Genomic DNA, 23905 nt, shown 5'->3' on the forward strand with positions numbered 1-23905 from the left:
GGTTTGTGGCCGTGTTGGTTTCACACCTCTGGTCGCCAAAAGGCCTTATGTTTTATTTAAACTGGTCATTGTTCTGTGTTTCAGGAATTGTGGCATTTAGACAACATCTTCAGAATCTGGCCAGAACCAAAGGAATCTTAGAGTTGAACAAAGTGCAGCTGCTGTATGAACAAATAGGACCCGAGGCAGACCCTGACGTGGCACCAGCGGCTCAGCTCCAGGACCTCGCCGGCAGTTGCCCTCAGGTGGGTGCCTCGGGCCCTTCCCACAGGGGCTCTGTGAGTAGGGGGCATGACCTTGTCCTGAAGGAGTGTCCTGTTACTTCGAGGATTTACTGGAGTCCCGGAGCAAACAGGTCATTTTGAAGAGCTCGCAGCCTGCAAGCTTTCCGTGTTGCTGCCACCTGCCACACACAGGTTAGACCCGTCCACACTGGTCCCAGGTGATTAGTACCATAAGGAGGTGTAGACACTCTCAAGCTATGTTTGGTTCATAGGGCAGATTTTATATGAATGACTTCTTATAGCGTCCTCGAACTCCCCTCCCCCCAGCAAACACACACATTAAATATAGTAACATAAATGCAAAGCTCATTGCCATTAGTTTTGATGTGATACCACTTCATCACATATTGTAAGTGGATTAGTTATGCTAAAAATGACCAAAAAATACTGCTGTTTATCCAACATATTTTATTTTGAGCCTGTTTTCAATGCATCAAGGATATTTTAGCATTTGATGCTCACATGAAGGTCATGGCCTCCTGGTGACATCAAGAGCCTTTGCCGCAGCACTGACTAGGTAATCGTTCACTGCAAAGCGATGAACCCTCAGCCTACAAGTTATGTGAAAAGCTTTGAGTGTTAGGTCTTACAGAGTTGGAGTTCCTCTTGGACATTTGCCAAGGTGCTTAAACAAAGAATTGAAAGTCTCTCCCACATGGAGAATTGAAAATGTTTTCATCCCCATTGCTCCTCAGGAGGAAGTCTCTCAGCAGCAGAAGACAGTCTCTGCTGTGGCCAGCAGCGTGCGTCCCCAGCTCTCCCCGCGCCAGAGCCTGGAGGCCCAGTACCTACAGCATAGACTCCAGGTGGGGCCCCTCCCCCTTGTTACTCCAGCTCACTGTGCTTATCCAGAATTTGCTTTTCTGCACAGCAGAAGCCTATTTTGCTTGGTAATTATTTAGGGTAGCTACTTTTTTCCCTGTAAGCAGGTAGCTTTGACTCTGGATTTGTAGTTTCTAGAAACATGTTCAGACTTAGCCTTATGCTTATATTGGCAGCAGAAAAGGATTTGTCCTCAGGCCCCAGGAAAGGAGAATGCCACGGTAGGAATGAGAAACCCGGTTTCTTTGCTTCTAACGTTATGCCTCTTAATGAATAAAAAATAAAATGGAACTCTAAGCCAACAAAATTTTAATATCAGCTTTCTACATTAATACTGAAAATCTTTAAAAATGATACAGATCCCAGTTCATTCAGTGGGCACTGTGGTCTTTGTTATCAAGATTTAACTGCAGTCTTCTCATTGTTTTTCGCCGCTCTGAGCCTTGTAGTTCCAGAGGACTTTGAGAAATGGAAAAACTGATGCTGGTCCGAGCTGGGGCCGTGCAGGCCCACTGATCCGGTGCTATCGGGCCTCAGGGAGCGCATGCCCACGCCCTCACCCTGCGCAGATTCAGGTGGACGTAGTTGGCCTCATCCTCCAGAAAAACAGACCGTCCAGTGACTGCGCCCTAGATGACATCATATTGTCATGCTCTTATTCTTTTTCTACTCTTCCAGAAGCCCAGCCTTCTGTCAAAAGCCCAGAACACCTGTCAGCTTTATTGTAAAGAACCACCACGGAGCCTCGAACAGCAGCTGCAGGAACACAGGTGAGAACGGGTCCCCTTTGTTGAAGGCTCAGGACACTGGATGGTTGTCCCCCCGGCATTTGCTTCTTCTGGGACACCTGTTTCAAGACATGATCACTGGTGCGATGGTCCAGTGTCCGCGGGAGATGGGGCTGGCAGGAGACAGCAGGCCTAAGTTTGCTTTGTTTTCTTAACCTTCTAGTGTTTCCCTTTGGGTTATGACTAGACCTGAGCTTTCAGAATCCGTGACCTACAGCAGTGTAAGTGGGTTCTGCTGCAGAGCAGGCCTCTGTCATCTCTTGCAGTAATTCCTGTCCTCGTGCCTCACTAGGAGAAGCAGCTTGGCCAATGCAGAATTACCCTAATCCATCAACCTACAGCCACCCCCAGAGGCCAGGCATTACCCCGCTTTTAAAACACTCCAGATGGGAAATCAGTCTCTCGCTTCATAAACTCAGAGCAAATGAACTAGAGTTCACTGTAGCACTGAGGGATCCATCAGAATTGGGGGAAAAGAAATGTCAGGTATACGAAACCAGACACAGTTGGTTCCTACCCCCATTTTTTGGTTTGGTTTTTTTTTGGTTTTTTGGGGGTTTTTGCTGCTGCGGAAAAGACAAGTGGGAGGACTGATCCTGGATTTATATAAAATTGCCATCACTGAGGAAGATTTGAAATTCTTTCTTTTGCTATTGCCAATTTAGACTCCAACAGAAGCGACTCTTTCTCCAGAAACAGTCTCAGCTGCAGGCGTACTTTAATCAGATGCAGATAGCCGAGAGCTCGTACCCACCGAGTCAGCAGCTGCCCCTGCCCCGCCAGGAGACATCCACGCCGTCCCCGCAGCCCCCGCCCTTCAGCCTGCCCCAGCCCCTGAGCCCCGTCCTGGAGCCCGCCTCCGAGCAGATGCAGTACAGCCCCTTCCTCGGCCAGTACCAGGAGCTGCAGCTGCAGCCCCTGCCCTCCGCGCCCCGGCCCCGGGCGCCTCCGCTGCCCGCACACCTGCATCAGCAGCCGCCGCCACCGCCGCCACCGCCGCCCCCCCCGCAGCAGGCAGGAGCCGCCCCGGCCCCCTTACCGTTCTCCTATCAGACTTGCGAGCTGCCAGGGGCCGCCTCCCCAGAGCCAGACTACCCCTCGCCGTGTCAGTACCCCATGGATGGAGCCCCGCAGAGCGGCCTAGCAGCACAGGACTGTCCCCGGAGCTCGGGACTGCAGGAGGCCCCCTCCAGCTACGACCCTCTTGCCCTCGCAGAGTTCCCCGGACTCTTCGATTGTGAAATGCTGGAGGCTGTGGACCCACAGCACAGTGGCTACGTCCTGGTAAATTAACCTCAGCACAGGAAGTAAGGCGGGTCAAGTGAAGGAAGAATGTGTATTTCTATTTTTATTCCAGCCTTTTAAATTTAAAGCTTATTTTCCTGCCCTCTCCCAAATGGAGGAAAAGTTGTCCAACTGGAACCAGAGGGCCTTGGCCGGGCACATGTCGCTTTCTCCTGGCTCTGTCCCACCACGTCCTCCGGGCCAGTGCTGGAGCGGAGTCATAGCTGAAGCTCATGCCCTTGCGTCACGTGGAGCCAGCTCCTATGAGAGGCACTGACAGATGTTAGAAGACGACCTCCAGACCTAGGTCTTCTGTAGAACGGCGCCAGTTCGTTATCGAGGGAAACCTTGGTGGAAGCAGGAAACACTGTGCCATTAGATATGGGCAAAACAAAAACAAACAAAAAACAAAACAACACTAAATTTTTCACTGAAGCCAAGCAGCAGCACGTTCTGTAGGCAAATCAAGAATATGTGATGGACTCTGATGCGCAGGAAGTAAAGGAGAGTTGTGCTCGGTCATTGAATCCTGAGTTTGAAGCTGCTGCTGCAGGGTGTCCCCGAGACCACTGCAAAGTGGAACGTGAGCTTTGTTTCAGGGGCCACTAAGTCACAGCTGGCATTGACCCCTGAGACAGGCGGTCGTCCACCTGGGAGCAGTGACACCTCTCTTCCAAAGGTTCCGAGGTACAGAGTGGACTCAGGGCTCCAGTGCCGTCCCCTGGAGACCCTCGAGATCGAGTGCAGCGGAGATGGGCGGGGGGGCAAGCCATGAGGAGCCCTTGGGAGCAGCAGCCCTGGGCCAAGGGAAGACGGGCTCTTCCTGCCAAGTCTTTTGTGTAGACTGCTGGTCTGGGGCAGTTGGTCTCTAGAGGACCTAATGTCTCTTTTAAAATGTAATAACTGCTTTGACTTTACACTCTGTTGCTACTAGTTTATTGAGCTTTGTATATTTGGACAGTTTCATATAGGGCTTAGGAATTTCAAGGACAAGAAACCTGAACTTTGATCTCCCATGTGAAGTGGTAGTGCCGTGCCTTCCCCCCTCCAGATCATGCTTTAATTCTTTCTTTTCTGTAGAAACCAAGTGTTTTCCATTATGTCAATGCTAAATCCAAAGTCACTTCGGAGTTTGTTTTCCACCATGTGGGAATCGCATTCTTAATTTCCTTAAAAGTTTTGACTTGTAACGAAATGTTCAAGTATTACAGCAATATTTAAAACCACAAATGTGTTAACCATCTAGCAGGTCATCTGCCAAACACGTTCTATGACTAGTGAAGACGTAACCTTAACCCTTACAATTCTCTTATCAGAGTAAGTAAAAGCTAGATGCAACAGCTAGTTAACCGTATCCCTAGAAGTAACAACCTGTTGCTTGGACAGCAACATCCCAGTGTTACAAACCCAGTGTTATTGACCAAGACTGTCGTTTCTGTCCTGTAGAATGGCTTGTCCTAGCAGCAGCTGAACGCGCTAAGCACAAAGCGTCACAAAGCACAAAGAAGAGAGACGCTACCCTGATGCTGCATCTAGAAACACCTTTAAGTTGCCTTTCCTCGTAGTGGGTGTCCAGGCAGGTGAGGAGAAGCGGGCCCCCGCCCAGCCCCTCCCGGCGTGGGTGAAGTGGGCAGTCCTGGCGGTGGGCTCCCATGGGCGCCCGCAGAGGTGCTCTGCTGGGACACGTGTCCGGCGTGAGTGAGAGGGTGCCCATGGAGGAGTGTCGCTTTTGTGATTGAACAACTCATGAAAATCCAGTAGGAATGAATTCTGTTCCTTCTGCGGATTGTTTATTCCTCCTCATACTTAGGATTGATGATTTCATGAAATAGAGAACATCATTTAAGCGATCCTTTCATTAAGATCTCTAATCTGTTTTCAGTCTTTGCAAAATAAGCCAGTTATGAAATAGGGCTTGATTTGTTTAGACTAAAGGATATTTCTCCAAAACATTCTACAGAAGTGCTGTCACGTTTATGAAATTAAAATGCCTGCCAGTCTGAAACTGGGGCGGCAGGAACAGCACTTACAGGCCGACACCGATGCCTGCCCCTGCCCACCCCCATCCAAGGCCAGGAGCCCGCGGAGCGGTGGCCAACTGGTGAGGCGGGCCCAGGGGACAGCGGAGAGGCTAGTGGCGGTGGAGGGCCTACGCTAGACACGGGAAGCTGCCAGCAGGGGCCAGGCGGGGGGTGGGCCGCCAGAGCAGCAGCACGGCCCGGCCCTGCAGCCGAGCATGAGCCGCCCTGCCGGCCCTGTGGCGTAAGCTGTTTGCGTTTCTCATCTCAAGCAGAAATCGATAAATTCCGTAACGATCCGTCTTTACTGAAATGTAAGCTGGTGAGAGGAGACTGGTGACGGTCGGTTAAGTGTGTTCCCAGCCCCGTGGCATCGCCTCCATGGCTCTGTCCCCTGACCAGTGACCTCTGGACACTTCCGAGCAGCTTCCACACACACTAAAACACTAAGAAGGCTTTGCACCGCGCTTTTTACGAGAGGCTACTTTGAAATAATGACTTTCTTTCCAGTTTGTTTCACGTTAGCAGTGTGTACACTACTGTACAGTAATCATGAGCTTCAGTGTCCTGTAAACCAGGCTCCTCTGAAGAGACTTTGGTGAGATGAACGTGAGGTAAAAATTTCATTCGGCAAAAAGTGCAATATGTGTGGTACTTTATTTTTTATGTTCTTTTTTTAATCCAGGGGTTTTAGTCTCTGCTTTGGGAAAAATGCACTAGTTCTGCAATTTCCAGTTGGGCAAGTGTGTCTCTAGTATTTACATGCAACTGATATGCTGGTCCCTGTAAGGCAAGTAGAGCGTGTTACCACAGCAGAAAGGTGGGTAGTCTCTTGTGAAGTCCCCGGGGCGCTACACAGACCCTGGGGGCAGAAGGTTCCCTACAGCCACCCCTCTCCCTTATGCACTTGGAGACAAACGTCTGGGGCCCATGGGGGAGGACAAGGACAGGGCGCTGAGGGACGCTGTTCTGATAGGAACAAAACCCCTTCCCTTCTGTATCAGACTTCGCCTCCCAGGCAGGAGAAAGTCGACTCCCTCTCTTCCTCAGAAATAAAGCCCTGCCAGGCGCTTAGGCACTTTCCTGAGTCCCTCGGGTGCGACTGGTCTGCCCCCACCTCTGAGAAGGAAGGCCTGTGCCACCCTCTCCCCCACCTCTGCTCCCACCCTGTCCTTAGCACCCAAGAGTGGGGAACGCTTGGAGTCAGCAAGGAGAGGGAATGCTCTGCCAGGAAGGGCCGGGGGGCTCCAGTGGCCTCGGGGCAGGGGCCGGCAGCCCAGGGCTGTGGGCCTGCGCGGAGTTCTCTGTGAGCGAACCGGCAGCTCTAGATTACATTCAAAAGCCTCTGTCCGTAGTTACACCTAAGCATTCTTTGGGTTTAAAGGAAATTGATCCTCCAGCTCTCTTTTCCACATTCCTCCTCCTCTAGAGACAATACAGAGGGTGCTCGGACCGCACTGGTCCCGGGGAGCAGTTGTGGAATCCCCGTGCGAGGGACTTACCTTGGCCGCGTCTGTACCCCTGAACCGGGCCGCCTCTACTGCCGCCTCGGAGACCACCCGAGCCACTCGCTCTCTGTGTGCCTAGACATCAAAGGAACAAACTGGACAACAGGTAGTAAGTTGGAGTCATTGCATAGGCAGGGGTCTCTGATTGCTCTGCTTCTGGAAATTTTAACAGAACTGATCTTCAGAGTGGTGTGTGGAAGACAAGAGCAGTATCACCTGCCTCCGTTTGAAAACTGGACAAAGATGCTTTAAGTGCATGTGTCCATCTGACAGGTTCAGTGGTGTGGTCCCACCTGCCCGGTGGCACCAGGGAGAGGGGGTCGCTCCTGCAGACTGAACACCAGGGGCACAGCCCATGGCGGGGGGGGNGGGGGGGGGGGGGGGGGGGGGGGGGGGACAGCTGACAGCTCCTGCCCCAAGTCAGCCTGCCTGTCTGCAAGGAGTAACAGTTCGGATCGGTACATTAGTTCACCGAACATTTCACAAGGAATCTCTTCTAAGCCTCACAAGGATTCTGTGAAATAAGCTGGACACGTACAGTCCTCCCTTCTTAGAGCTGAGGACACCAGCGCTCTCGGAGTTTAGGTGANGGGGGGGGGGGGGGGGGGGGGGGGTCCGGGCTTCTCCCTGGGCGCTCTCTGCCCTCCTCACAAGCCAACAGCTATATAAACAAAGCCCGCATCTTAGTTAAGCACTGGGTGGATGTGACTTTGTCCCCGCAACTATATTCTCCCCTTGGCAGCTGCCTGGCTTTGCGGGGGGAGAGGTGACCCCCAGGCAGCCGTGCCGAACAGGCTCAAGAGACACAGACCCCACAGACCGCCCTTCTTGCAGGGTCCAGTTAACTACAGAAATGTAGGCTCACATCAAAGATGTCTAGTTTCTCCCAGTCACACAACATAGTAATTTCCTAGAGGAGTCTATGGTGGAAGGGCACACCCTTCCTTGATTGCAAAGGGGCCAAACTGCAGGGCTTTGGCTCAGCACTGCAGGGCAACAGACCCAGTCCCCTGAAAGGAGGCCCTAGGAGAAGAATCAGGAAAGGAGCCTGGCCTGCAGAAGGGGTGTAACATTTCTCTCCAGTCAAGGTCCATCAAATACAAGTGCTGATTAGACACTTTGAGAGAGAAAACAATTAACATACTTTGAATACTTTGTCTTCCCAGAGGCAAAGTGGGTAGGTAGAGGGGCGCTGTAAAAATAGAAGTACAAAAGAACATCCTCAAAGAATAAGACCCCAGTCTGGAATTCTGTTCCTCGAGCAAGTAGAGTGAACTCAGACCCGCTGCTGGCTGTGTGGGGCCTATCAGGTTCAAGATTTGCTCAGTCAAGGAAATCCAAGGGGCCATGCCTTCCCACTGCTGATGGTGAAAGAAACCTGCCTCCACCAAAATTTCTGGAGGGAAATGCAGAAGAAAAGGTTTGCTTCTCTTTGGGGACTGCAATTTATGAAATAAAAGTGATCGAGATATTTGCACTTTGTAGAAAGGGCAAGATTGCTTATTTCTGAAAAGAGGGTGGTCTTTGCTGGATGTTTGGATTGTGAAAGTTACTTCTGATAAAAATCTGTAGTTTTTTTTTTTTTTTAATTACAAAGAAAAAATGGTGAGTTCAACAGCTTTGGTATTTTGAGTGCAAATCATAATAGCTCCAGTGTGAAAAAGATCAAAATGGACCCAGTTCCTCAATGTTAGAAAATTATCTAAAATGCGGTTTAATAAATGATCTTTGTTATCAAATGGTAATTTACATGGGGTAATGTTCTGCGAGGAAAATGTACTGTTTTTATGTTTCCAACCTAAAATTCAATTAAAATAAAACTTGTTTTCTAAGAGCCTGGGTGCTATGAATGTCAGACGGAGGAGATAGGGCCTTTACCTCATCAGGCCGGGAGTGGAATTTTTAAAGTATGGAAGGTGGCTGTGTTCCCTGAGCTCTGGTGCTCATTTCAGGCTACAAAAAGGACAGTGGATAATATGTTCTCATTGACGTCAGCAGGGTAAATAATACCTTGCTCTGAAATCGCCTGAGTACATGTTAGCTGCTGCAGAACGCTGACAGAAGCACAGCCAACCACAGCCTGCGCACCGGCAAGGCGCGGGCCGGGCACTGCCTGCTGCTCCCGGATTCTGAGACCTAGTCCGGCCGGTTAAGGCCTCTAGTGGGAAGAGGGGAGGTAGGCGCATTGGGCTCCCCAAGTTCCAGCCAGCTACAGAGCAAGGGGTGGAACTGGGGGCCCACCCAGACACTGCTCCTTACTCCTAATAGCAGATCCCGAGGGCCTGCGGAAGGTCTCAGCGCTCCCCCAGCGTGTACACTGCAGCCCCCGCCCAGGGCGCTCTGTTGCTAGAGAATCCGTGAGGCGTTAGCGGCCACTCTCATACGTTCGGACTCGTCCTCCACCAGACCCCGAGTGAAAGGACAGTATTAAATCCTACTTCCTGGCAGCAAATTCAACTGAGATCTGGTTTCACTCAAACCATTTCGGTTGAGCCCATGCTATATAGAACCAAGACCGCTCCCAGACAGGGATCATCTGCTGGTGCAGGAGTGCAGGGGGCGGTCAAGGGCAGGAGGAGAGCAGAGCCCTCCGCACTGACTTGCACTGCCCAGCACCATGCACAGGTGCTCAGTCCTACCCCCAAAAGCCTGGTGCCCTATTGGGCAACCCAAGAACTTACTGAGTTTCAATTGCCTCTTTTTTTTAAGGAGAGCACTCAATTTCAGTAATGATGTTTTACAAACTTTTCCCTTTCCCACCAAATTTCTCCATCATTTTTGTGTTGCCAAAAACCACCCCAGGAAACAGGCCAAAATACCAGACCTGCCAGCAGAGCCTGGCCAAAGCTAGCCAGTCAGGCCCCTGACCTACATTCCCCAGAACATCCTTCCCTTCTGTGGCCTTTGTGAGCCAAAGGCTTGGCCCAGGGAGAGGAGGAGGGGGCCAGGGAGAGCTGAGCCCCACACCCTGGGCCTCTGTCAGGCCAAGCAGGGCCCAGGACTTGCCCACACTTTCAGAGGGACACAGTGTCAGCAGCCAACTCACCACCCTGCCTCCACCAATGCCAGTTCAGGCCCCACCAAGGCATGGTAGGCCCCACGCCCCAAGTCTCTGCTCCTGGCCATCTGCTCCTTCTCAAAGGGAGAATCCACTCATCTTCCCCATCAGGGAGATTGAGAGTTTGACTCAGTCTCTCCTTGCTCCCCAAAGATGAGGGAATAATGGGGCCTGAGATGCTGAGAGGGGGGCCAGACTAAGAATGGCGACCCTCAGAAGTCAGTCCATTACCATGCCAGGGCCACCCATGTAACTGGGAGGGGGGCACAGCTGAATGGAGAAGAGCCCCCAAGGCCTCTCCCAGAAGGATGCCACGCAGAGGAAGGACACTGAGCTCACGGCTTCTGCTGATTCTTCAGTATGAGACCCAAGAACTGCCCTCTAGTCACCAGAGAAACCCAAATGTTTAGCAAGATCCCTGTGCCAGCAGAGGGCCAAAGGGCAAGCTGGAGAAGGCCCCAGGGATGAAAGGGTCTGGCCAGGAGAACGGGGCCCAGACTGCCCCCTGGAGCAGCCACCCTGGCCCGAAAGGCCCTTCAGTCCGCGTGGGGCCTATCCATTCCTTGCCAGGGACAGCGTGGGAGGCAGCAAGGCACCTCTGACTGTCCCAGGCCCTGGAACCACTCCCAGCCCTGCCACTAACCTGAACACATCACAGCAAAGGCTCATTGTCCCCAGCACTAACTTGGGAACACACCCCAGCTGATTTAACTCCCAGGTTTACTGTGAGGCTGAAGGGCAGCCTGGCCTAGCTCTGTCCGCCAAGCAGAAAGCCCCGAGGAGACTCCCAGCTCCCCCCCGACGGCTCGTCACACAATCTCAGCTCTGCCTGCCTTGCGTTCACTTAACTCCTGACCACCCCGGCACTGGACTCAGAACACGGTTGTGTGACACCTATGAACATCTCTGCACAGGGTTAAGGCTGGCTGCCCTACCCTGAGCACCTGCTCCAGGTTGAGAACCCAGAACTTTGCCCCAGATTCCTTCATTCTCGGTCTGAGTTCTGGGCAGCACCACGGGAACCACCGACAGAAGAGCACCCATGAGAAGCCGCATCCCACCCAGAAGGGGGCTTTTGTCACCAACCTCCAACTTTCAGGTCAAGCTCCTGGGCGAAGGGTTGGAGGGCCTGGGGATCTTTCTCGGTCCCCAAAGCCCCACAGTGGAGACCGTGCGTAGAGGAGGCCAGAGCCTGAGGGCATGGCTCCAACTGGCCTCCCTGGGCTCCAGTCCCTGTTGTCTGTCCTCAGCACTCAGGCCTCCTGCAGCCTTTCCGGGACTCTTCCCCCCAGGTACTCAGAGCCAAGCTCCTTAAATGGCCCGAGGCCCCCCAACTTACTCTAACGGGGGGGGGGTGTCAAGGACAGAACAAGCAGCCCCTCCTCACCCAGGAAGCTGGCCCCTCCTGAGCTGTGTGACTGGGAGGGGCTAGCAGGAACTGCCTGTCACTGGTGTGAGAGCACAGACAGATGGCAGAGGCCAGAGAGCCTGGGGGCCCAAATGACTCGGAGTTTGGGGAACATAGGGGAAACTGGGGGGGAGAAAAAGGAACAAGGACAGAAGAAGCAATGGGCGCAGAAGGAGAGGAGCCTCGTCCAGGGCTGGTGTCTGTGCAGGACAGACTGCTGGACGGAGGGCAGTGGAGGAAGAGGGAGGATTTGGGACGTCAGCGCCTACAACCATATTTATGGATGCTTCACTTGATTTTAGTCTCCAAACCTAGGCTCGCATGGAGACTGAATGTCCCTCACAGCTGCTCCTTCCTGCAATAACAAGACTGACATCACTGTTGTCAGGGAAATGGTGTTTTGATTAAAATCATGTGACAGCTACTTTGTGATTCAATAAACAAATCCTCTGTTAACCCTTGCCTGACAGAGCCCTGTCGGCAGCATCAGAGGGTACAGGAGAGCGGCCTTGCCATCGGGCATGGGTGGCTGAGGTGACCCGGGGTCAGCAGGAAGCACAGGGGCAGCCACACTGCTCCCCAGTGGGTCTTGCCGGGGGGGGGGTGCGTGTGACCTCGAGAACACAGACTGCTCTGCAAGCACCCTGGGCCAGGCTCCCAGGGCCCAGGCAGGCGCCCTTTGGCAGAAGGAACCGGCTCTCACATCAGGGCTGTTCTCTCCTGCACCAAGGGGCGGGCTCAAGTCCCGGGATGTCCAGTGGCTCCCGCCGGGCCCCAAGACTGACCCAGAAGGGGGGGCGTCAAGGACAGTTCCAGGGCTGCCGTCAGCCCTTCGGGCAGACAGGCGAGTCTGCACCACTGACAGCGAGTGAGGGGTTAAGAATGATTTCTGGTTTGCACTGGATGACTTCCTGGATCACTCACTTGGCTCCCGGCCCCTGACACGCAGGGCTCTGCCTGGCAACACTCAATTCCCTTCCATCTCACCCTCGGGGCATTTTCCTTCAGTGAGACAAAGCCAAGGAAGGCTCCCTGAGTCACAGGGCAGGGGATTTTTCTGGGTTAAATGATCTGCAGCCTCAGAGGCCTAGCACTGCTAGGAGACCCCCAAGTAGACAGAAGAGGATTGGTGCGGGGAGGTTCACAACCACCTGAAAAATGGAGCTATCACACCTCCCGTCCAGGGGAATGAAGATGAGAGAGATGCTGCCAAGGGCGTGACAAGTGCCTGCACTTGGTTAGCAAGGCCCAAGGCTCAAGGCTTGGCCATTAGGACTGTCTGCACCCCTGCGGTCCCAGGGCTGCCTGCAGGGCCGAGCAAGTCGGCCACAGACGGGTCACCTCCACTATCTCACCCTCAGGTCAGAGGCGGACGGCGCACTTAATGACATGGCCAGTTGACCCTGAATTTGTAGGAAAACATCTCACACCTTTCTTCCCAAGCAAGGCTGTGGTTTAGGCCTAAAAATATATAACTCTTATTCCTGCTCCTTCGGTGAAGGTATCTTCCCAAAGGTCACTTTATGTCCCTGTCACCCAGGGCTGCCTGCGGTGCAGCCCCTGCAGGGACAGCCGGCAGTGGCCCAAACCGGACTCGCTGGTGGCTCAGGCCCTGGGATAAGAGAGCACAGCCCCACTGAAAGAACATTCTCAGATGAAAGACTGCAGTTTGGGGCCTGGACAACAGGAAAAAGTTCTCATAGCCTCAGTTTACATAAAAAGAAGGAAAAGCCATGGAGCTTTTAGAAAGCAAGTTTTTCACTGTTAGAATCTTAATCAAGCAGACCACTCGAGTGGGTACGAGAACGTCCGTGTCTGCCAAGTCAACGAAATGCAGCCTGACATCTACACAAGGCAGCTGCGGGCCTCGGCGCTGCTTGTCTGGATACAGCGGCCGCTGACGCAACACGGGTCTGAGCTGCGCGGCCTAGCTGACTATTGTAGGAACACAGAATACACATACCATACAAATTATGTGTTCGTTAACTGCTCACGTTGTAAGGCCTCTGGTCAACAGGCGAACAGTAGTTAAGTTCCGAGCAGTCAGAAGTTCTGTGTGGATGCCCCACTGTGCGGGGGCGGGAGGGCAGCCAGTGCCCCTAACCCCTGTGTTGTTCCAGAGTCCGTATCCGTAAGCCACATGCCACCCTCCTAACGGCCCCAGGGCAGAGGCCAGCACCAGCTTCAATTAATGAACAATTACTTTCAAGTTCGGAACTTTTGCACACCTTCTCAACGAACAATTACTTTCAAGTTCGGAACTTTTGCACACCTTCTCCAGAGCGGCAGCAAACGGGGCTTCGGACCATTACACGGTAAAAGTGACAGAAATGGTTTTGTCCTTGAACGGACAGGGCTACCTGAACGGAGCTGGAGCAAGTGAGAATGGTCTATAGTCTCTGAGGTAAGTGGAAACAACCTGTTTCTCTAAGCGACTCTTCACCAACCGCCCGTCCCCTGCGTGAGCCTTGCTGTCTCTGACCAGGAGGGTGGCAGGGAGAGCTCGAGCCACAAGAGCGAGAGAGCTCTGGAAAGTCCACCCCTCAGAAAGGACAAGAAGGAGGGCAACAGACTCTGAAAATATACTTCTGGCCCCTAAAAACTGCACTGTCTCCGCAGGGAGAGTCAGAGGTACTGCTTCTGTGCCCAGCCTGCCGGAGCTGCAGGCCACAGTGACCACTCTCCACCCGCGCCTCGGCCCAGGTGTCAGTGGCACTTACCTTCCCAGTGTCCTCTTCAGGCTCTCTGGGTCTCAGGAAGTGGTTCTTGTCAGCCCCAGGAGCGCTGGGCTCCTCACTGTCCTTCGCAGGAAAATCTAGCTTCCTCAGCCTTTGGGCCACCGCTAGAGATACAGACAGCAGTATGGTAATGTCCCTGGACCAGGGCACGGCCCTCCTAAGCCCACCCGCACTTCCCAGCCAGGATACCCTCAGTGGCTCCAACAGTGGAATTGGGGAGCACAGGAACCTACAAGCATGTGGGTCCCCGGGCAGAGAAAGTGGTTCACCCTGGAACCTTCCTGAAGGTGCCTTTCCCTCAACCACCATGGAAAGTGCCAGCACACTGGGCCTTATGATGCCAGTTGGGTGCACCCCCACATCTTGATCACTGCCTGCCTGCAGAGCCCCAGTCAGGCAGAAAAGACCTGGCTCCTTCCAGGACTGGTAATATCAGTTTCAGAGAACTCTGGAGAAAGAAATAACTTGGTTTTTCTACCCAATGAGTAATTAAACTCTTCATCCTTCAGATTTCCATCTCAACCAAACATTATGTAGTTTCCTGGAAACAGCAGGTTCACGGAGGCAAACGGGGAACAGTGAAACCACTGCAGGTACAAGCACTGGAGACACGTGAGTGAGACTAGGAAAGAGGGGAAAGGACGAAGATGGAGGCAAGGATGCAAATCAGAGGAAGACCATCACAGAGCCGCAGACCACTATCAATTAGTCCTTAACGTGAGGTCACAGCTCCCTCCCCGCTCCAGACGTGTAAGCAGAAGAGATAAAACAGGCTCCAAGAGCAGAGCGCTGGAAGGAAAACCAAGTGTCAGTCAGAGGAATTTAAGTAAAAGTCAAGAAGGCAGGACAAGCACCCAGCAAATTTGGCCGCCCCGCCCTCCATCCCTGGGGGGAACACATTCAATGTGATTTCTGCAGGAAAGCACCAGATTTTCAACTCCGTGGCAACACAGTGACTAATACACCCAATTGCACCAAGAAAGTATTGCCGTAGCTTCAGCACTGGCTCAGGAATGACAAGTCTGTTTCCCCCGAAGGCCTATGCTAGGATCTCAGATGCATGGATAAGACGGCTCAAAGGTCCGGTGACCATGTTGAGTCAGGACAAGCTGTCCGGCGAAGAGCCCCAGGGCCTTGCATCCCAGTGGCCACGCTGTGGCATTTCCATGAACTGAGGGCCACTGCTTCAACAAGCCCTCATTAAAACCACAGGTTAACCTGTTTGTTCTTATGAAACAGGACACATCTTCAGGTTCCTATCTTCTTAGCAGCACAGAGAAAAAAGATCTGGTCTCTTAAACCTGGGACAGGTCAACAGCGCACAAAATGTAGAAAGAAACACTAAGGTGAATTCCATGGTTGAGGAGACATCTTTATTGGGGTCAGCTTGCTGTGTCTCTGCTTCACTTTCCTCATTGACCAATGGACACTGACGGCTGAGGATGAAAACCCGTTGGCAGTGTACATCCCAGGTCGTCATGCAAACCCCAACGGAACCGTGGCTGGAGTGGGGGACCCTGGGGAAGGATGACCCGAAGCTTGTTTACGAGTTGCAAAATCCTTCCATTGTGCCGGGGGAGGATGAGCCGTAGTGTGGTACCTTCAATGACTTGTTCCTCGCACGCAACACATCAGAGGACAGATTTTAGAGATTCATGAAACACACTTTTATTGAGCACCTACTATGTACACCAGACAATGATCTAGGTGCTGGCAATACAGCAGGAGACAGAACAGACAAAAATCCCTGCCCTGACGCAGCTCCTGCAGCAGACACGCTAGTGAAATCAAGATAGGAAAACCGATCCATGGTTAACAGGACCGGTACGAGCCAAAGAACAATTCCCCTGAGTGGCAAAAGGGATTCCCTATTACTTAGAAAGAGTCGATGAAGTCGCTAAGGGGTCACCCAAAAAGACAGAGCCCACTTAGCTCCCAGACCCATGCCTGAGAGCCAAGGCTCCTGTCTCCCCTTTATCACCACCTTAGAGGGACAGGCCAACACTCAGGCTCCCCAAGGAGTACATCTGAAGTCTAAAGGACATTGAAAAGTCCATCCCCAAGCCAATGGCATTTCCAACCAAAGAGTAAAGCAGCAGTTGTGCAAGTCTGTTTCAAGAATCAAGACAATGGTCTCTCAAACATGCAATTCACTGAAGTGGAACCTAACCCGGAGATAATAACAAAAAGCAGCACAAAACTAAAGTTAAAATGTTTATAGCAGAATAGTTTAAGATATTAAAACAAGAATGTACAAAAGTTTTTTGCACAGGAATACACTGAATCCTTGGCCCAAAAAGTAATAAAATAGACACTTCTACAAGGTAGGCTGACAGTTTTAAATGCAGGCAGAGTAATGTCTGATTTAAAAGGTTCAAATGTTTCTCTAAGGTAAGATAAACCTGGAAGCATCTGGTCAAACTTGGTTTTATGTAATGATTTCACGTCCAAAGGTTTATAGCAGTTTGCCGAACCTCACAAAACAACAGGGCTCAGTGGGCTCACCGAATCAAAGAACCAATTCAAAAACCAAAATGGAAACAAGGAAACCAAACAGCAACATATAAAGAGCAAAAAATAAGCTACAAAACCTCATTAATTAAAATTCATTAGGACAAGTTGAGTTTGATTAGACGAAAAATGTAATTAAATCTAAAAGAAAAAATACTCAATTCTCCATGAAATACATACATATGTATTTCAGAGATAAAGAGTAAAATGAATACATCTAAAAAAAAAGGTGTAGCCTATTACCAATCCCCATGGAAGTTATTTTAATAAAACTGAAGAGTGATCAGTAATGGGCATGTCAACTGGTAAAAGGGTGCCTTTTAGAGCTTTTTAAAATTACTTCAGTAGTTCAGATACAACAGGCTTCCTTACATACTATTAATTGGCTTCAGCAAACCCTTCAGTTTCACTCACTGTCTTAAATTCCAGGAGACATTAACGAGGTTTTACCGTAGAACAACAAAGAACACTGCAAACCCTGAGTGGGGTCTGGCATCACCCGTCCCGAGACGTCAGTGCGAAGCTACGGCAGCAAGGACCCAACGGCAACAGGCTCCAGGTCCAGAGCAGGAAACCCTCACAACACTGCCCTACTCATCAAACACTGAATGGCGACCTTACCGTGAAGCAGTAAGATGACTGCTTATCAGGGAGGCGCTACGCTGTCGTGTCTCGGGGCGGGGGCGGGGGGGGGGCCCAGTGTTTGTGAAGCAGCCACAGTGCTGAGCCACCGGCATCCGGGGAACTTCCAGCACCACATGTGAGCGGCGAGATGCACGTGTACTCCAGGTTTCCGAATGACATGATTACAGTGAAAATCAAGCAAATAAAAACCAAAACAACCAATACATGAACCCTGAGCTTCCACACTTCCCTCTCGTGAGAGACGCTGAGGCAGACCATACAGTTACATCTCCACAGGTCTCCCAAATAGAGGGTTTATGAAATAAGTTATTCTAAACCATGTACATTTAACTTTGGAATGATGGAGAGACACACGGATACATGTAAACATCAAGAGAATCACTCCACTCCCTGTCTGGGTCCAAACCCATCCAGGCTTGGTCGGGAACAGCAAGCGGCCAGGGCCTGATTCCACAGCGCGATGCAGGAGCCCGCATGGTGCCGACAGATCAGCAGGAGACAATCAAGAAATGACTGCACCAAGTGTCAGGAACTGGTCACAAACAATGAGAATGCTTTCAATAGAATTATCCCAAAAAAGACGACGAGTAAAAAACAATCCCATTTCATCTTTAGAAAGAATGAAGTCACTGAAATTTGATCTCTTGTAAGTTGCTGCCATCTGCTTGGATGAGGTCTTGAAGGTTTTCCACTTTTTCTCCACCCAGTTTAAGAACACATTGACTAGAAATCTGTGATAAGAATTTAGTAAAGTCTTTTCCCTCCTGTTCCTCATTATGCCAACGCAAGCACTGAAAAATTCCAAACAAAATCAAGTTAGTGTTACAGAAAGTTCATGAACTATCTATGTGAATATTAAGTATGACAACAATGATGCAAAAACATGAGACTGTGAACTTCTCACTATGGTCACTTTCTTTGCTCTGCCAGGCTCACTGAGTTAAACTTTAAAAACGGACTGAAATCCAAACGACAAACTTCTTACCCATGAGAATCGTACTCCTACCCAACCGCAGACCTGAGGCTCAGAAAATGGCCTGCTCCATGGTGGGCCAGGAAGGTTCTACCCACGGAGGGGCATGGCATATCCCCCGCTCCCACACACGCATCGCCTGCCCACTTCACTCACACACACCCCATAACCAGGGAAAGACAGCAAACAGCAAGACCCACCGCTTATGGCTTCCTGTGCAAAGTATTTGACATCCATGTCCTCATCTTGACCTAACTTCTGTAGCACTGGCTTCACTTCCTCCTGCAGAGCACTGAAATCCAACAGTACTGTCTGTGAGAGGCAGTCCTCTGGGCCAGATAAATGCTTTCAGGTATACATGTTCTATGGTAATTTGTCAAGTTCAAAATTTAAAAAAATTGTAAATGCTTATAATACATGCCTGACAAGTACTAACTAATTTCTAAGCCCTCCAGAGAATTAGCTTCAGAGAATGGTCTACACGTACACAGAGCTTCGACACAAAACAGCAGAGTCACACCCTCAGAAACAAGGGTACTTCCTTTACACAAACCCCTGCCTTAGGTCAAGTTAAAATCACTAAACTCAGGTTATGCTCTTACTCCCCACTATAAGGTGAACATTTAAATCGACTTTTTAAGACTAATACTGAAATCTTACTCAGTATCTAGAATTGGTCCAATTTTCTGAAGAGATTTGGCCACATTGAAACGGACATTCGCTACTTGGTCTCCTGCCATTTTCAATACGATGGGCAGCATCTGCTTAGTGGTGATTTCCTGACCGCAGGCTTCAGACAGTGCCTTGAAAAAAAATTAAGATAGTACATTTAAAACACTTTCGGGTTTTTTTTTTTTTTTAAGGTTTCTTTTAGAGAGAGAGAGAACGTGTGTGCAAGGGCACATGTGGGGGGAGGGGTAGAGGGAGAGAGAGAATCTCAAGCAGATTCTGCACTGAGCCCGGAGGCTCGATCCCACAACCCCAAGATCATGACCTGAGCCAAAATCAAAAGTCGGACATTTAACCAACTGAGCAACCCAGGCATCCCTAAAACACTTTCATGTTTTTAAATATCCCCAAATCCAAAAGACAAATGAATATTTAAAAAGAAAGTAATTGACCAACAGGAAAATTTTTCTATTCTGAGCACCTGAGTGAGGGATACAAGGTAGCATTCAAAGAATCTGAGAATTAAACCCCAGAATTCATTCACCACTGAGACTTGATTACTGATTTTAAAATGAATTTAAAAACTGACATTTTCTCTCATCAACTAACTGCCCAAATTTTTCAGTCTTAAACTGATTAACCAGATTCCAAACAGAACACACTATATTCAGAATTCAGAAATACAGGCCCAAATAACTGCTTTAGTGCCTAAGCTTAGCAGTAACAGCCATGTGATACTTACATTAATGCAGAATAAAGTGGTCATTCTGTGCAAGTAATTAGGATCATTTGCCATTACTAGCACTTTGGGAACGATGGTATTTTGGGCCCACTCTGTACCAAACTTCTGAACGAGTTTCATGAGGTTGTTGGTGGCAGCTTCACGGATGGCATACACTGGCAGAAAAGGTGAAGGGCATACTGTCATGCTGCTTATGTCAGAAGCATAACTTAGTTTACTGACATCATCATCAAAGGGGGGCCAAGAACAACACTCTCCCAACACTCCAAATTTACTCCTACTACAATGGCCAACATGCTCAGAAAGGACTCATAATATAATGATTTGGTCTTTTCATAGTTGAAAAATGTATATGTCCAAGAAATAGGAAGTAAGGAGCTCATGATAGGCATCATTAATTAATAAATACTGAGTGTCTACTATGTGCTAGGTGTTACAGAAAGAATAGAAGATACTTCCCCACATTCTATCAGCGAAGTGAAAGCTGCCAGCCTCCAAGAAGTCACATGGGGTAAGACTGGTCAGCACGAAGCACGAAATCGTGTAGCAAAGATCGGGAGGGCTCGAGGAGTTTAGAGAAGAGAGAACAGGGAGGTCCAGGAAGCTTCAGGAAAGAGAGGCCAGGCAGTGGACTTTGGAGATTAAGGAAGATTTGTCTTTTCTCCACTTACACAAATCTTAATCTCACCAAGGGAGCCCGGCACAAAGGGGAAAAACTGCAGGGTGCGAGACTGCAAGGCTGGACAGTCACTGCACTCAGAACATAGAGCACCTTGGGAGCTAAACTCAGATTTTGTAAGAAAAACGATGAGCTTTTAAAGCAAAGTTGTGACCTGATGACCAATGTAGTATTTAAGCAAGATAATTTCAGCAGCAGCAACAACAGCAAAAGAGAGAAAGCCAGCAGGGTGGTCATGCAGAGGCCACTGTGGTCACCTGCCCGACAGCAAATAAAAACCTCAGAGCTACTTGCGCCTCTTTTCCCTTAAAAGGTTTATGTTGAGAAAACATGTCAAATGTATTCTGTGAATAAATGTGTGTGATATAATGTCTAGTAACTCCCTGTAAGATCATTTATCAAGGATATCATAAATCTGGATAATAAAAGCCTGAGCTACGACCTTCTCAACAACTCACTACACGGCACTGAACAAAGTCAGGCCAGGTGCAACAGGTCCTGTAAGACTCAAAATTGGGGCTCAGATAACAAATCCAGGGCAGTGGGTACCGACTCCTTACTCTACTTCTCTCTCCAGGTAGGCCAGCCCACCTGGGTGATAGGATAGGCAAGAATAGCTATCCAAGCTGCAGCCCCAATCCTGGACAATTTATATAAGGCTTCCAGACAGCAAATGCCCAACTCTCCCCAGTCCACAAAGCGTTTTCGGCAATGCCATTGCTGAGAACAGGAAAGATGGCATAGCCAAGCAACTATATAATTTATCACCAATAAGAAACCTGACTGGCGTCTGTGGGAGAAGCAGCCAGAAGCACTGAAGCTCTCTCTGCAGAGAAAGCTCAAGTCAACTGTTTTACCCATAAAACTAATTCGCTCCCTTCACATTCATGGTTTTGTCTTTGGCACAACCCCTTTCAACTCCTCCCCCTAAGGTGGAGCTTGCTAAAGCATTTGTGTCTTGTCTAATTCTGTTTTTTAATTTGCTAGAGATTTTTCTCCTCTTAATGCCATTACCATAGGAACGGATCTCACTGCCAGGGTAACCAGAGACCACGCACACACTCGGCCTTGACCCAGACCTCAGCTGTACTCAACTGTACTTGGCCCGATGCCTACTATGTTCTTGGCTCCTCTCAATTTTGTGCCAAAAGAATGCAAACCATTCCAGAGCTCTGTTTTCTTTTTTTTTTGGTCCCTCTCCTCCTTCCCTCTCCCCTCAAGGTCTCAAGGACTTGCAAGTTTCCTCTGAATGCCTAACACACTCTATATGCTCACTCTGACACTTTATGCTTTCTCCTATAAGACATAAATTCCCCTTCTCAATTCCTCCCTCTGATCAACACTGTCCACTCAACCTCTGGAAAAGAGGGGACACTTTTTTCCTTATACTACTCCTGATTTTTCACAATACTCTTTTAATAGTTTAGTAACCAGGGAAAACGTTTCAAAATGTAAATGATCAGTGATCACTACACAGTAGTTATCTACAATGCAAAACAAAACCAACAACAAAAAAACCACGTGACTAAGTACAGGACAATTTCAGAGCTGACATTTCACCGATTCAAAGAATGTTTGCAATGCCAGTTTAGTTTGCTAGCGCACTGCCACAGATAAAGGAACAGGGTCTCTCTTACAATTCCAAATTGGAGGAAAGATATCTGAAAAGTGAGGAAAGAGTAACTGACTTGTACAGACAAAGCAATCTTACAGAGTAAGGGTGTGAGGAATTCGATTCTCTGTAGAACCTTAGGACTTTGAAAGTTCCTCAGAATTTAAACTGCAAGCTTTCAAAAAAGTATATAGAATGACCCACTGGGATGTGTCCTTCCCACTAACATATTGAATGTACATTAAATATGTATCAGAAATAATATAAACATTATTTTCCTAAGAGGAAAGGAATTTCTTTTGTATGATTTACCAAACTTAAGTTTCATTTAAGAGAAAAAAAATTGGCCAAAAAAGGTAACTTTAGAGGATAAGAAAAAGAGTCTTCACATCTAGTTTGAAAACACTGAAATCACCTCCATATATAAGCTTTTATGAGATTTGCACATTTCTTTCACACCCGCTTCACTGTCTTAACCATATAATCTTCCAAATGCTCCAAATATGCCCTTAACGAAACCACCTCTATGTACAAGCAGACACACGTAACCCTCTCCTCCCAAATATCCAGGCATAAGCATTGCAGGTGAACAGGGATACACTCAACACATCAAGTCTATGTGAGATGCTGTGGAACTGAAACAGGATGCCTAGCAGATGCAACAAAATATGGAATCAAAGCTCACACCAGATATCGTAAACCCCCAGGACCCCCCTGTGAACAGGAGTCAGGCCACACCGAAGCTGCCAAGCCTGGACATGGGGCATGGTGGTGAATCCCACTGGCAGAGAGGGCGCCCCTCCCACCCATCGCTGCCTGGCAGACCGGAGGAGACCCATGGACCTGAGACCTTGGCAAAAAATCAACTGCTAACAAGTTAACATGTAAGGTGGTTTTATAGAAAACATCCATTGCCTTGTCTATCTTGATAAGCAACTTCAGTAACAGTTTGTGGCACTGGAAAAAAAGGATTCTGCGATTGCTGACTTATGTTAAAAATACAAAGAGAAGATAAATTTTCAAACCTATTTTCTAAAACAGGTGTTCCACCTGACCCTGCCTGAGCTCGAAGCACTGGCAGCAGCCAGGGTAAAGCCTGCCTTTCACCAAAACCAGAAATCTGGGCCCCCGCCGTCCTCAGCCACAGCTGACGTCTTCCACTCCTAGACTCCTTTACTGCACCACTGTATACCTCCTCTAAGTCACCTCAAAGAAGCCAAGTAGCCACCTCCCTCTGGGCCTTTCACTGGATTCCAATCCCGATCCAACCCGGTCAATAGTGGCGAAAGACCCCAATGCCATGGTCGAGCACACGACCTTGGGGTAAGGAAGGAATGTATGGATAAAAAAGACAGTCTAAAAATAACATAACAGAATGGCTAAGAAACAGGGCAGAGATTGTTTAATGAAGAAAATAAGATTTAAGACTAAAAAAATGGTAGAAAATAGCAATGTCAAACTTGTGTTCAAAGGAAGGTAAGTGGACTTTAATCAAAGCCTTTCTTTATCCCTACCTTGGAAGACAAAATGTCTGGTCAGATTAGGATTCTTTTCTAAAAAGGAACTACATAAACAAAATGGATGTACGTAAAAACATGGGCCTTTCATAATAATCTGTGTTTAACTTACCATGGTCCACAAGCCAGGCCATACATAAAGAATTCAGCTTTTCGTCAAAGAACTCCACACCCTATAGATACAGAAGATTCCATTAATACGTATCTCCAAAGTTCAGAAATCGAGATGGTCTATTTACATTACATCAAAATGACCTGAAACCCAAAAAAACATGTTCCCAAATAAGATGAATGCATGAACTAGCCAGAAAAGGAATAGCATGGAATTTGATTTACAAACTATAAGTCTATTTTATGAGACAGCAATCATAAACAAAAGCCTAAGTGAGATGGCCCAACCCCACTAAGTGGGAGAGAAGAGGATGGCCAGGAGCCAGCTACAACAGTGCAGGCAAGCTGGAAGGCAGCACTGTGGACGGTGTGCCAAGCAGTATCAAGATTATTTGTAAAAATGAGTTAACCCAGGAAAATACCTGTCAATAATAACAGTTCTCAATTTTTTCCCTTTCTGGTTAATATCATAATAAATCCTTATGGATGAAGAAACTGACATCAAGAAATAGATCCCCAATTAAAGAGAGAATGTCTG

At 49.1% G+C, this 23905-nt stretch overlaps 2 protein-coding genes across 7 annotated transcripts in view; one reads left to right on the forward strand and one right to left on the reverse strand.

The window, feature by feature from the left end:
- The window catches only part of SIK2 (salt inducible kinase 2), a 126472-nt gene extending 123253 nt beyond the window's left edge, over window positions 1–3219 (forward strand). For both annotated transcript variants that reach the window (XM_034665732.1, XM_002921099.4), the window contains exons 12-15: window positions 85–245; window positions 980–1090; window positions 1785–1876; window positions 2560–3219. In XM_034665732.1, coding sequence (XP_034521623.1) covers window positions 85–245; window positions 980–1090; window positions 1785–1876; window positions 2560–3187 — 992 coding nt within the window. In that variant the 3' untranslated portion in view covers window positions 3188–3219. The remainder of the gene's footprint in view (window positions 1–84; window positions 246–979; window positions 1091–1784; window positions 1877–2559) is intronic.
- Window positions 3212–23905, reverse strand: part of PPP2R1B (protein phosphatase 2 scaffold subunit Abeta) — a 29657-nt gene continuing 8963 nt past the window's right edge. Inside the window, exons 8-14 of one of the 5 annotated variants that reach the window (XM_034665733.1) lie at window positions 23369–23429; window positions 19449–19603; window positions 18698–18840; window positions 18238–18329; window positions 13891–14012; window positions 6699–6779; window positions 3212–3525 (exon numbers count right to left, since the gene is read on the reverse strand). In XM_034665733.1, the coding sequence (XP_034521624.1) occupies window positions 3397–3525; window positions 6699–6779; window positions 13891–14012; window positions 18238–18329; window positions 18698–18840; window positions 19449–19603; window positions 23369–23429 (783 nt within the window). In that variant the 3' untranslated portion in view covers window positions 3212–3396. Of the gene's footprint in view, window positions 3526–5850; window positions 5980–6698; window positions 6800–13890; window positions 14013–15267; window positions 17856–18237; window positions 18330–18697; window positions 18841–19448; window positions 19604–23368; window positions 23430–23905 lie in introns of those variants that run through there. The other 4 variants (XM_034665735.1, XM_034665734.1, XM_034665736.1 and 1 more) reach the window with 4 other exon arrangements.

Source organism: Ailuropoda melanoleuca, chromosome 8 (assembly GCF_002007445.2).
Source record: "Ailuropoda melanoleuca isolate Jingjing chromosome 8, ASM200744v2, whole genome shotgun sequence".
Classification (NCBI taxonomy): domain Eukaryota; kingdom Metazoa; phylum Chordata; class Mammalia; order Carnivora; family Ursidae; genus Ailuropoda; species Ailuropoda melanoleuca.